The sequence below is a fragment of the Magallana gigas genome, chromosome 4 (genome assembly GCF_963853765.1).
Source record: "Magallana gigas chromosome 4, xbMagGiga1.1, whole genome shotgun sequence".
Taxonomy (NCBI): domain Eukaryota; kingdom Metazoa; phylum Mollusca; class Bivalvia; order Ostreida; family Ostreidae; genus Magallana; species Magallana gigas.
Window position 1 is genome coordinate 29,447,408 of NC_088856.1, and position 14,624 is coordinate 29,462,031.

Here is a 14,624-nt window from a genome sequence, read left to right on the forward strand (position 1 = left end):
AATATATAAAATGAATTATATTATTCGGCTATGCTTATGAACATAAAGTATGCACAAAGGCAATCTCGGTACACGGTTTGTGGGGTTTTTTGTTTACTTTAAAACCATTGATTGGAAGTGGGGCGGGTGGGTGTATATTATAGGGTAAAAGTATACCATTGAGGGAGTCAGCAAGATTCCAGTTCTCCGAGAGCAAGTCTATGGTTTACTTTAACTGTTTTATTGTACCGATACAAACAATCAATCAGGAACTCAAATTAATATCAATTTTTATGTATCCAACAAGTTATAACTTCAAAATAAATATAATTAAATTACACGCGCGATGTACTGTGACTGTGTAGGCAAGTTAAGATGAGAATGTATATAGCTGATCAAAAAGGACGTTGCAACTGGAGATAAATAATATCGTTATGAATTTTCATGATTTTATTCGGTATGTTTCGGAGTTTTTCGTTTGTTTAGAGAATTCACTAAGTGTTCGGAATAGGGGTGTATCAGTTCATCTAACTGACGCACCTTCTTGCAGGGAATCAGTCTGTTTTGCAGAGAATCGGTCTGTTAACGGCGATTCTCAGGGAATCACCGAAATATATCGAATTATTATATGGAGGTATACTAATAAAATCTGTCCACTGAGAAATAACCATAGGAAGTAAAGCGCCTCTACAAAACACACATCCCCTAGCTTCACCTGAATATTGAAGTTTCATGCCATCGGTTGACATCGATTTGGAGGCGAATATGAAAGTGAAAGTTATATTGTATCAAAGTTCTAAATTAATGGGAATGGTGTAAATTGTAGTTGAAAAAGATACATAAAAGTCATATGTATAGTAAATATAGAAGTTTTTATCATAAAAAACAACAACATACCGTATACCTATAAAAATGTATTTCTTTTTAACCCTCCGCCTTTAACATGGCTGATCTCCTCGGAATGCGGTCATCACTTGACAGCATATCAAAATAAAGTTATTTCCCGTGTGTCTAACAAGCTTGTTACATATGTGTGTATGAAAAAAAACCTGTTAATACCCTATTATACTACAGCTTGAGGCCCAATTTTAAACTTTCATTATCTGTCTTTTGAAAAAGGTCCTTTTATTTTTATAATACCAAGGGATATGTTTGCGCTACGTCAGTCGAGATTATAGAGAAGAACCTCTGGATAGTGATTAGTTTAATATAGAATGATGATCAGACAAACACTGGACAAAAGTTGACCTAATACGTGTAGCATAGGTGCGCTGAACATTCAATCTATAATATATTTGGAATATTTTAGAATTATATATTTTTACAATAGATGATTTAAAAAACACATGCGGAAGTTGATTCAACAGAAATTACATGTAGCTGTTATTCTAGATCTTGAATGAATTGTTCTATCCGATTTAAATCATAAATATGGTGTAACAATACAAAAAAGTACACTACTCAAATATTTTTTAAGAAATTAAAGAAAAACCAGAAAATTAAATAATGGTATCTCAACATTTTTGAAATACCACCTTGGTATTAATTTTTTTGTTTCTTCTTTTTTTCAAAATGTTGTAAACCTAGCATATTGTAAATTTTGACAATGACAACCAAACATGAAACGTTAATAATTTATGACATTGTTTATGATATTGGTCAGGACATTGTCACACACTACATATACATGTAGCTAGATATAGGTAATCTTCTTGTCATAATCAACCCTGTTTATTTGGCGGCTGAAATCACAGGGTTTCCCAAGACATTAGAAGGACAACAAAATGACTTGTTTACTGGTTAACCTAAAATTGATATTTGAAACCATATATTGACATACAACATCCAAATTTTACAAATAAATAACAATGCATGTTACACTAATCTGTTTTTACTTAATTAAAACGATTTGTATTTAATGTTTTAATTTAACTGTTAACATTTAGAATAGTAAGTTAACCTCATTAATCTGTCAAAACCAATTTATTAGGCCTAAAAAAAACCCCAGCAAATTTCATCCACAAGGCATTCAGCTCATTATGTTTTTTCCAGCATCACACATTCACACAATCATAAAATACCAATAATGTTCAAAATTAATGAAATCAAGTTAACAGTAGTTTCACATTTAAAATACACAACATGTGGGTTCTGAGCGTAGTGACCCCAGAGGTTAAATATTGATGTAAATTGTTCGTTGAACGTACGTGTTTATTTGAGTCGTTATTGCGAGAACTGAAGGTACTGTAATACGTCCAATTGTATTGAGATAAAGATTGTGCAGACACTGGTACGTATTCATTTTCGTAATAATTTTCCACATTGATATGCACATTTATAGAACAAGGATATTATTACGCTTGTAGAGATTGATATACGGAAATGAAAACAAGTTTTATGCTTCTTATTATTAGGTATATACGTATAAAGCGAACACCAATCCATTAAATCGTGTATGCATACTATTTTTAACACAACCTTTTTGTGATAATTTTTCTAGGGTTAAATGGATCCCTCCCTCTTTCCTTGTAAACTAGATTATTAAATTCACGTAGCATAATAATCGGAAATATGTCTTCCCCCCCCCCCCCCTACAAACACAGTTTTCCTTCGGACCACCCCCCTCTCCATGGAAACATTTTCTAGATAATTTTTCTAGCTATCAATTCAAAATATTTTATTTTCCATGTTTTTTCAAAATCATTTAGGCTATTTGTAATCCAATCATTCTAAGGTAATGTACGTGAAGATATTATTGACAAGTAGATAAAGGAATCCCAAAGAGGGGTCACGGTTAATCCTTGTCTTCTATGACAAACGATGTTTAATTTGAAAGCATAAGCATTGATGAATTTAAAAGTATGTGCATGTGAGTTAATATAACTGCATCCATGTCATATATTCCTTTCTTAAGCAACAAACCAGAGAACAAAAATCGTCATTAAACAGTTAAGACAAACCTTAATTTTTGTAAATTGTATATAAGTGTTATCAATATTTTTTGTAATTTGAACAGTAAGTGTCATGAAGCATTTTATAAAAAGTATTTTCATTCCATTAACCACGTGTCCTCTTTCACCCCCCAAAATTACGAATAAAAATGAAATGATAAAATAATATGTCCATGAACCAAAACATATCAACTCTGAGTCTGTTTACTCGTACATATTTGACATTGTTTCGAATGCTTATATCATAAATCAAATTGTTATATTCAGTAGTATATTCTCACTATGTAACTCTATATAGACAATAATTGTAATATTAGCTCGTCCCAAAAATATTGACCGGTCAATATTTTTTTGCTATTGACCGGCTAGGAATAATATCTAGAGAACATTCCCTCTATTTCAAATACTGTAAACGTGGAAATTTTGACGATGTGTTAATTTTGACTATGTTGGCGATTTTTATTTTCTCGTCAAAATTTCCACTCGCCAAACTTCACATCATATATATAGCGTATTAATACCAGAATTTTTTATCGGCATTATCCCGTTAGGACTAGATATATACAAAGTTAATGATTCATTTATGTAAATAGCTATAAAAACACGTAATTAGCATTGAAAAACCCCATAAAATCTAAACAAGCATGTTTTAAATGCAATTATCACTTAATCGTCACAACATTCTATATTAACTTTGCATGCGTAATTATCATGCCGTGTTTGACCTACTTTATTACCTCAGGCAATATCGAATAAAAACAAAATAACAATTTTATTCCATCAAATCTGTACAGACTTTTTTTTCAATCAAAGTAAAGTTTTATTAATACCAACGCTTGTAAAAGAGTTCGCAAGAAAGATAACTCTAACCCTGGTATTATAAGAAATCAAAGATAGATAACTCTTACTCTTATTCAAAAATTCGTCAAAATTTAAACTCGCCAATTGTCTCTTACTAAAATATCGTCAAATTTTGAACTCGTCAATATAACCACGTTTACAGTAATCGGCTCTGATTTGTTGATTCGTAAACGATGACGTAAATAATTCTTCGCGACTCCAAAACAAGGTGACGTCATAATAGACAGTCAGTCAAGGCAAGTAAACAACGGACGCGCAATGCGACGGTTTGCTATCATAACGGATGTAAGAATTTGCGAATTACTGTGAAATAAAATCAGGTAGAACATCTGTATGTTAATTCTTACGGGCGGTGGAATATCACCAGTGACCGTTTGATACTGAGGATAGTTTGGAAATGAACTTTGCACAAAATTGAAATCGTGAATTCTTTGTTGAGCTGAGAAAATTACGGCGATCTGTTTTCAATTACTTTCTTTAATTTTGGTTTGTTTCTTCATATAACAAAACAAATGTTGACTGTGTTTTCGGGAAACATTGATTATATTAGCCCCCTTCGGACGAAAATATTGCCCTCCGCTTCGCGTCGGGCAATATTTCGGCCCTCGGGGGCTAATATAATCAATGTTGCCCTCAACCCCAGTCAATATTTGTGTAATATTTAATATGAGAGAGAGAGAGAGAGAGAGAGAGAGAGAGAGAGAGAGAGATTTTAACCCAAAAATTTTAGATATTCAGTATTCAACTAAATAAGTTTCGGATTCGCTCCTGGCCTTGTAACAGTGTCAATAATGAACCAGACTGTACTAGTAGTATTTTATGCAGAATGTTGATTAAACACTATATATCTTTTTACACAAAACAGGTACCCACTGATGCTTTTAAAAAACATGCCATTGGTTTTGTACACAAAAAGCATCAAACTTAGCTGTGGTTTTGTCAAGCAACGCAGTGTTTAACTTTGTAACCACGTGTAGAGTGGTTGAACAAGAATGATAAAAACTCTGTTCCTAATATCATCGTTTTAGTTTAAATAAGAGTTTGATGGTGAAATAAAACCTACATGTATCTCTTAATAGATTTTTATGGTTTAATTTATGAGTAAGATGTAATATTAAAAGCGATCAATATTTTGTATACATGTATTTAGAAAATGTTATCCTAACACTCATGCTTCCGCTAAAAATTACACAGGAGCTGTAGATATATTGGAGTCGCCTCGAGGAAAGTCTCGTGAATTTTCATTTGAACATCTCTGGATTTCTTATAAACATAGCAATGAGAAAGAAAACATTTCGAACACATTCGCAGGGGTGTATTCAATACCTTTCAAAATGTATTAATACTAGCCTTGAAACTTGTAGTCATTTCAATATAGCCAGTCGTTGACTAAAAATGGTTGGGAAACGGGTTGAGAATATATTTGACGAAATCAGAGATGAAATAAAAGTTCGCACAAGGTAAAACATTCGGTAATGCAGATTGTAACTGAATTAAGGGAAGATTATGTGTCCAATAAGGTATCTAACATTCTTTTTTTCCAAGTGGGTTAATATCGAGAATATCAATGCACTTTCAAATAAAAAAAATTCATTCAAAGTTCGTTGACTTGGTCCTAAAATTAACGCCATTTGACAAAATCTTAAAAGTCCAAACATTTTTAAAGTGCGTTTTAACAGCCCCCAAATATAGGGCAGAGCTAAAAGACTAGAAATTCAAAGGAGACATTACATGTTAACATTGTACAACAAAATACAAATAAAAATGTGATCCAATCCTTCTCCTGGCGATCATGATTCAAACAAACCTGAATCTACACAATCTGAAGTGAAAACACTGCTGTGATGTCATTCTTTTGTTCTTGCAGTCTAAAATTTTACCTGCGACAGTCCGATATTAGTTGGCTTCTTAATATAAGACGGTTACCAGTGGTTACAGAACAAAATCGGACAGTCTCAGATAAATCATCTATGAAATTCACTGGCACTGTTTTAAGTTCGATATATGCCCCAAACACTTCTGTATGAAAAAATATCAGACAGTTCTCGGCTCTAACGGGCCTCGACACTCTCTGATATTTTTTTTTTATACATAACTGTTTTTGACATATATCCATTACAGATGCTACAATACAAAATGATATTTCTTTCGATGAAAATGTACCGACTAAACAGGATGTCAGATTTCCTAACTTCGACGAGTCAGGACAAAGCATTTTTTTTCATTACGAATTGTAACACAAAAAGTAATCTACATTCCATCAAATAGATTTGCCCCCAACCAAAAAAAAAAATTAAAGGATCAATGAAAATTTGATAAAATCGTTTCCGGTTATAGTTTTCTTTTGTGCCGTCGTTGATTTAAAAGAAAAGTTATCAAATTCATTTCTTATCATTTAATAAAACATTTTCAAATCATAATGCCATACACATGAACATTGGTTGTCGGTTAGAGCAGTTAATTATTTGTTCCCGGGGACAAAAACAATTAACTTTGATATCTCTGTGAATTGAAATAAAATGTTAAAATAAAATTTTCAATGTACATTTTAAAAAACTGCTTTTTATAATTGTCAAAAACCGGCCGTCTATGTTGAATATTTAATTTTCTTTACATTGCTTTTATATAACTCGCACACAAACAGATTGTCATTATTGTCCATACATAAGCCGTAAGGAATCTTCAGATCACAGTTATCAATGTAACGGAGAAACTGTCCATTCTGATCCAGAATGTGGATACAATTGTTGTTACCGTCTGCGGTCAGAATACGACTCTGACTGTCTGTTGTGATACCATAGGGTCTAAATGATATGTTCTTGGTAACTGAGGGATGACCGGTGTATCTCCATCTGAGTTTCCCGTCCTGATTAACCACCACAACTGCTCCAGCCACACAGTCAGTTACACATATATCATGGTTTCTGTTCTCAGTGATGTATTTAATCTTGGCATTCCCTGAATACAGAGGTTTACCTTCATCATCAAATTGAATTGTTTGTTTCTCTGTAGATCCTGAGTAACGGACAACTTTTGACTGAGTTTCATCATCACTGCATATGATAACCAGGAGGTCACCAGTGGATGTGACACACAGCTTACACGGTCCCCATCCTTGTAATTTGAAAACCTCTTCTGTATGTCCATTCTTTATTTTATTTACTTTCCCTGCTGTCCGATTGGATAATAGTAGATCCCCATTATTGTCTACAGCTATATCATTTGGCCTTTTTTCTGCATTTATTTTGACTGTCTGGAGAAGTGAACCTTTAGTATTGAAGCATTTGATATCATTGGTCTCTCCACTCGTCCATATACTATCATCATTAAGACACGTCACATTGCGGTTTTTTTCATACCCAGTCTGTATTGTGGCAACAAGCTCCGGTTCATCCAGTAGTATTTTGACTGAAGTGTTGGATAGGTTTAGTGACAAAGCATTTTCTTCTGTAGCAGTAGATAATGGGGTGATCTGTCCAACCAAACTATACAGCTTCTCTCGATCTATTGGTTTTGAAATAAATGTTGGCAGCGATACCTCGACCTTGGGTGGAAGCTTGCTAAACTCTCTGACCTTAGAGCTGTATTTAATGATTGGAAATACTTCCGTGGAATATTCCATTTCCTTTAAGGCCTGTAATGCTTCTTTTATGAGAGACTGTATCTGTTTAATTTCATCCAAGTGTTTCTGTAGAATGTCTCTGTGTTTTATTTTTATCTCGCTGATTTCAATTTTCATTTTATTGATGATGAAGTCGATTTCTCTGTGCCATTGCTCTCCTTGTTTGGACATTGTTGTTGTAAGTTTCTCATATCCTCCATCCAGGTTGGCAAGCTGATTTTCCAAATCAAGTGCAATTTCTTCATATGTAGGAGAAATAATGTTTTGAAATTCGTTTGCATCTTTTCCCAAAATTTCTTTCTTTGTATTGTAAACTTCTGAAACTTCTAGGAATGTATGCCCTCTATGTAGTGCAGATGCCATACAAGAAGAACAAATCAATATTTCATCGCAATCTTTGCACTGAAATTTGCAATTTTTTTGTGAATGCGTTCTACATTTCGGATAAATGAGGGTTGATCTTCGTTCCTGAAAAGGGACTATCTTATGTTTGTCATATCCATCGGAGATGTGTTTGCCTAAACATGGTATGCAGAGGTTGACATGACAAAAGTCACAGTAGCTGTGTACTATGGCGGTCTCACAAAGGTCACATCGATGCACATCCTGGGCACTGTTTTGGGGATCCATAGCTTTCTACAAATGAATATGTATGAAAAATATATTATATTATTCGGTTATCCTTATCAATAAAAGTATGCACTCAAGCCATCTCGATATACCGTTGAGGTAAACTGTACATATATCAAATAAGCAAAAAAATTGCAGTTTGGGGATAAAAATGAATGGCTAGGAATGTGTGTGGGTGGGGTGTATAATAATAAATATGTATCAACTGACAAATAACCCTAGAAAGTAAAGCGCTGAAACAAAACACAAACCCTCTTCACCTGAACATTATTAACTGTTTTATTTCTCACTGTTTCCCCTCTACCGGTTCACATCAATTTGGAGGCGAGTACGTTAAACAGGTCTATAGAGAAAGTGAAAGTTATATTGTTGAAAGAGATATATTAAAGTTCTAAATTGATGGAAATTATGTAGATTGTAGTTGAAAAAGATACGTAAAAATCAAATGTATAGTAAATATAGAAGTTTTGATCATAAAAAACAACATACCGTGTATCTATATAATTTTTTTAACCCTCCGATTCTAACATGGCTGATCTTGCTTGCAATGCGGTCACTTGACAGCAAATTGAAAAAGAGTTATTTCCCGTGTGTCTAAACAAACATTCTTTTTTTATGTCTGTATGAAGAAAAACGGTTGATTAATAGCATATTGTGCTACATCTGGAGCCCAATTTTACACTTTTATTATTTGTCTTTTGAGAGAGTTTTTTTCTTTTATTTTCATAATACCATGGGATAGTTTTGTGCTATGTACGCCAGTCGAGATAATTGAGATAGAAGTCAGAAGACAAACGGACGGACACTGGACAAGAGTATACCTTATACACTGTACTGTACATGTATCTGAGGTGCACTGAATATGATAGATAGATAGATAGATAGATAGATAGATAGATAGATAGATAGATAAACAGACAGATATATAGATAGATAGACACACACACACATGACGAAAGATATCTAAAAAAAATCCGAAAAATAAAATAATAGTACCCGGAATTTCATTTTTGAAAATGCCACTTTCCCAATAAAACGGTTTCTTCTGTTTTATTTTTTGTTAACATTGTTCATGATAATAACCATAATGTGTTAGCAACAGATATTGCCTCACAACTTGTTCACGTACACAATAATTTATCTACTTGTCATTAACTCCATTTTTTTTTTGGCGACTGTAAGCACAGAGCCTCTGTAGACATTCGCTGAACAAAAATAAGAATTTTCTACTGATTAACCCTAACATTTGAAGCCATAATTAATCTACCCTTTTCAACGCCCAAGATTAATAGTGTACTTGTTAAATATGAATCAAATTGAATAACAACAGGAATTAGCTTAGAAACAAATAAAAGGATTTATTGATAATAAAATTTGAGGAGTATTGCACATAGTTTAAAAATAATAGGCATATTTTAAACAAATAAATGCTGGTATACACATTAAATCTGAATAGTTACACAGTCAAATTGACACAATACATCCAAATTCTACAAATAAATAACAATACAAATTACACTAACCTTTTTCTAAATTGAAATGCATCTGTATTTAATTTTTACATTCAACTATAAGTTATTATTTTCTCATTAAATTATAATCCATCAGCTAAAACCAATTTGTTAGGCCTAAATAAAAAAGCCATTTTCACTCACAAGGCATTTTAAAGCTCACTCTGTTTTTCAATGCATCACACATTCACACAGTCATAAAATACCAAAAATGATCAAAACCAATGGCATCATTAGGTTAAAAACAGTTTTAAATTTAAAAAAGTTCAACATGTGGGTTTTGGTAAGGAGTGACTAGAGGTCAAACATTGTTCGTAGAACGTGTTTCTCGGAGTCGTTGTGATGTGAACTGAAGGTACTGTAACACGCTTGTTGTGACAAAGACTGGAGGAACTCCGTGAGGTATGCCTAGAAAAAATTGGAGAAAATTAAAGTAATACTTTACTGTTTACTGCATGTGAAGCCAATAAATATGAACTGAGACACGTTCTTATAAATCACCACCCCCCCCCCCTTTTTAATGCCTCTATTTGATGCATTTTTAAATGATTGAAGAAAAATTCATGATTGAATTTTGCGATTTAAAGATGAGTATTAATCTATTATACATAAAACAGCAGTTTTTTTTCATCATTTTCCCTTTAGCTATCGATAGGAGTGTGCATATTATATATATGTAAGTGTACTAGACTCAAAAGTTTTGAGTAATGTGAATAAATCTGAAACAATAATATAGAAAACATCCTAGACAATGTATTTTTAGACTGACTTTTTCTCTGACTTCGAATATATCCATGTATTGATATGCACACTGACCTGTAAATCTATCTGGTAGGTCGGGTCTTTGGAGAAATCGGGGTCCTCTTCCTCCTCCTCATCAACATCATACCCTGAAGTAAAGCATTTCAAACATTTTATCAAATGTTCATTCAAATATAAAGATTTCAAAAAAGAATTTTCTTTATCTTTATCTTTATCCATGTTTCCTTAGACTAAAATCTTGCATTTCCATTTTTTTTTTAAATCTGTAATTTAAGAGATGGCTTTATTCCTGTATTCAACAGGTTAAAATTCATATCCCAGAAGATTTAAATGTCAGCTAATTGTTTTAACAAGAATATCTTTCACCCCCCCCCCCAACATTACCACCAATCACTTATTATCAGCATAAAGAGTATAATCACCATTAAACTTGGCTGCAATACTGTCAATCAGAATTTATCTATCTCCATAACAGACACTTACAAACCCTTTGAGTACAAGTATATTTGACACTTTCATCTTATCAGTGCTTTCTTATTAGAAAAAATACAAGGTATAATCACCATTGAACTCGGCCGCCATACTGTCAATCAGGTCAGACAGAGTCTGCCCCCTCAGCTGGATGTCTTCCTCCCCATCAGCATCTTCATCTTCCCAGTCGTCTTCCTCTTCATCCTCATCTTCCTTGCCAGCCTTACACATGTTTGTCTCTATCTGGTTGGACAGTTCGTTGATGAGCAGTTTATAGATCTTGACCAGAACTGGAATGGTGGTCCATTGAACTGGCTCTGAAAGAAAAAAAAAAGAAAACTGAGTAAAAGAATTTTTTTTAATTCCCTATATTAAAGAAAAGATGACACTAGTACTTTGAAAAAATTTCTCCCCCCCCCCCTTAATCTTATTATGTTGACATTTTAAAACTGCCTTTATTCAAAATGTGTTAAATTTGCTTCACGTGTCTGTTTTAGAAACCAGATTCTTTTAAATCAGGTCTTCCTTGCATCTATGTACATGTATATTAATAAGTACATCCAGAAATTGATCAAGTATATTCATTTCATAATGACACAAATTGTTTCACCCAACCATCTCCTTGCTATCCCCTCCCATTATCAATTTTTCTGTCCCAATTTAAATTAGCTTTCATACAAACCATGTCTTTCAATGGTGCTGTTCACATACCAATATCAGTAATGAAAAAGTCTTGTTTATAATAGTACTAATATTGAACATCAGTCCATCTCTTGTTTGGTACATACACTAGCTCATTTCTCTCTTTGGTACTATTCTCTTACAGTTCGTAGTTCATGATAAAGCCTTATCTCTCGTGCTTTTTATTATACCTCTGTGAATATTTTCTATGTAAAATTACGACGAATAAATACGCTAACCTATCTAACTGTAAAATATTTTCCTTCCTATCCGGCCATGGTGAATGGTCATCGAAACTATTCACCGGCAGCATTTGATTTCCCACCTTTTTGAACTAGGAACACTTCTGACGTAATCTGATTGCTACACTAAATTCAAAGTCCGATAACTTAAATTTGATTATCATCAAAAAATTCTACATACCGACAAATAAAGTTATCTTTTGTATAATAAAATTATACCTATTCACTGACTATCTGGACTATAGCAAGTTTATTGCCCCCCTCGAAAGCAACTATTTTCCTCAGTTTCCCTTTGTGAAATAGTTGCTGTCTTGATGGACAATAAACTTACTATCGTCCTCATAACCAGTAAATAGGTATATAATATACACATTAGCCCATCTCTTTGATCAGTATTGTTTACTTACGGTTGGCGGTTTTGGACCTGGTTCTGATCCCCGAGGTTGGCTGTTCCACTTCCTCCCCTTGGATCATGATCTCCTGCAGTCTGGTGTCGTTGGCCTGTATCGCATGTAGCAACAGCTTACACAGGGCAACGGTGCTAGAAAACAACAGAAAATTGCACCTTAGAAAACTATATTTATCATCTTCATTTACACTTCAGAAGACTGAAATTGTCATAAAGGTAAATCAAAAGTGCTTTCATTCAGAACAACTTTTTTTTTATTTTTTTTTATTTTAATTGCTAATACAAGCAAGGAGTATGATGGCTTGTGAGTACCATAAAATCACAAAAATGACTTACTCAAATGGAGAGTACATGTATTACAGTTCTTAAGTAGGAAATTAGCACTGTACCAAAAATAACTTGCAAGCAATATATATCAAGATACCTTACAGATATCTAATCTATAGTATGTGTTCTTTACCAGACTTTTCTTTCGTAATTGCCGTAGAAGAGATGCTGGCGGGAGCACCACTCTGTGAGCACAAACTCCAGGGCGGGTTTTCCGGTGGGGCCCGGGACGTTGGTCAGGAAGTCGAGCACAGCGGGCATGTTACTGATCATCAGCTGGGCAAACACCATCACCAAACTCTGACAACAAATAACAGATGTTATCATACACACCTCAAAGTGGCTTCAAGACTTTTAAAAGATGATTCATTTGCATGGTATTTAACCTCACGGACAGGAATGAAGAAGCGTTTTCTTCTAAAATCAAAGGAGATGGGGCATGTTTAAAAACCTTAACAAGAGTAGCCATATGTCATACCACTCACTTTTTGTGCAACGTCGGATCTCGATAAACATCATGTTAAAAGCATTATAATGTACATGCAGTGTTTGTCTAGAAGTCTTTTAAATCGATCTAAATTACAGTTCTGGACTAAATTAGTAGTCACTTGTCGCACAAGACAGGGAGTCACTTACTACAATGTTTTTTCATAAAATATTGTTGAGCGAGACCAAACGTAGTCACAAAAGAGTCAAGAGTACCTCCATCACACTGAGGGTCTCTGCTTGCTGCATCTTGCTGAGGACCAGTCTCAACATCAGGTCCAGGTTCTCGCCGAGCTGGTTCCCGACCTTGGTGATCACTATGGAGACCAGTCGCCCCACAAAGGAGGCAGTGTGCTCCGAGGTTTTAGGGTCCAGGAGTTTGGATATCACCTGCATGATGTAGTACAGTCCGTTGTTGCCTGGGGAGGAAAAACCATGACTTATGTAACTTACAATACATGTACATGTGCATTTCATTGTAGAGCAATGATCTGCACAACAGATGCAGAGGCATTAACAGTCAACTGTTATACATGCACAATCAAATTGAGATAAAATCATTTGCAAAAAGTTTATTAGAATTGGACCGTAAACTAATGACAAACAAGCGAGATATTACAGTTTAAAGAAACGTCTAGAAGAAAAAGAAGAAGAAAAATAATAATGAAGAATTTCCAACAGGATCAGTACAAGGTCTTCCGTTGGAAACGGAAGACCTTAATAAAAGTTCGCACAAGGTAAAACTTTCGGTAATGCAGATTGTAACTGAATTAAGGGAAGATTATGTGTCCAATAAGGTATCTAACATTTCTTTTTTCCAAGTGGGTTAATATCGAGAATATCGATGCACTTTCAAATTAAAAAAATTCATTCAAAGTTCGTTGACTTGGTCCTAAAATTAACGCAATTTGACAAAATTTTAAAAGTGCAAACATTTTTAAAGGGCGTTTTAACAGCCCCTAAATATAGGGCAGAGCTAAAAGACTAGAAATTCAAAGGAGACATTACATGTTCACATTGTACAACAAAACACAAATAAAAATGTGTTCCAATCCTCCTGGAGATAATGATTCCAACAAACCTGAATCTACACAATCTGAAGTGAAAACACTGCTGTGATGTCATTCTTTTGTTCTTGCAGTCTAAAATTTTAACCTGCGACAGTCCGATATTAGTGGGCTTCTTAATATCAGACAGTTACCAGTGGTTACAGAACAAAATCGGACAGTCTCAGATAAATCATCTATGAAATTCACTGGCACTGTTTTAAGTTCGATATATGCCTCAAACACTTCTGTATGAAAAAAATATCAGACAGTTCTCAGCTCTAACGGGCTGCAAAATATATCTGACAGTATTCAGCTCTAACGGGCCTCGAACCTCTGTGATATTTTTTTTTATACATAACTGTTTTTGACAAATATCCATTACAGATGCTACAATACAAAATGATATTTCTTTCGATGAAAATGAACCGACTAAACAGGATGTCAGATTTCCAATCTTCGACGAGTCAGGAAAAAGCATTTTTTTCATTACGAATAGTACCACAAAAAGTAATCTACATTCCATCAATAGATTTACCCCCATCCAAAAATTTTTTTTAAAAAGGATCAATGAAAAATTGATAAAATCGTTTCCGTTTATAGTTTTCTTTTGTGTCGTCGTTGATTTAAGAGAAAAGTTATCAAA

At 33.9% G+C, this 14,624-nt stretch overlaps 1 protein-coding gene across 1 annotated transcript; it reads right to left on the minus strand.

Annotated features, from left to right (window-relative positions):
* Positions 1-6,240: 6,240 nt before the first annotated feature.
* LOC117686511 (uncharacterized) lies at positions 6,241-8,597 on the minus strand. The gene is made up of 2 exons (XM_066081946.1): positions 8,533-8,597; positions 6,241-8,049 (listed from the first exon to the last, which is right to left on the minus strand). Exon 2 carries the CDS (start codon positions 8,041-8,043, stop codon positions 6,379-6,381), a length of 1,665 nt encoding a protein of 554 aa, XP_065938018.1. The 5' UTR covers positions 8,044-8,049; positions 8,533-8,597; the 3' UTR covers positions 6,241-6,378.
* Between the last annotated feature and the right edge of the window lie 6,027 nt (positions 8,598-14,624).

What these genes read in the sequence shown, in the direction of transcription:
- LOC117686511 (XM_066081946.1), bottom strand. Translation starts at nt 8,043, where the DNA reads ATGGATCCCCAAAACAGTGCCCAGGATGTGCATCGATGTGACCTTTGT.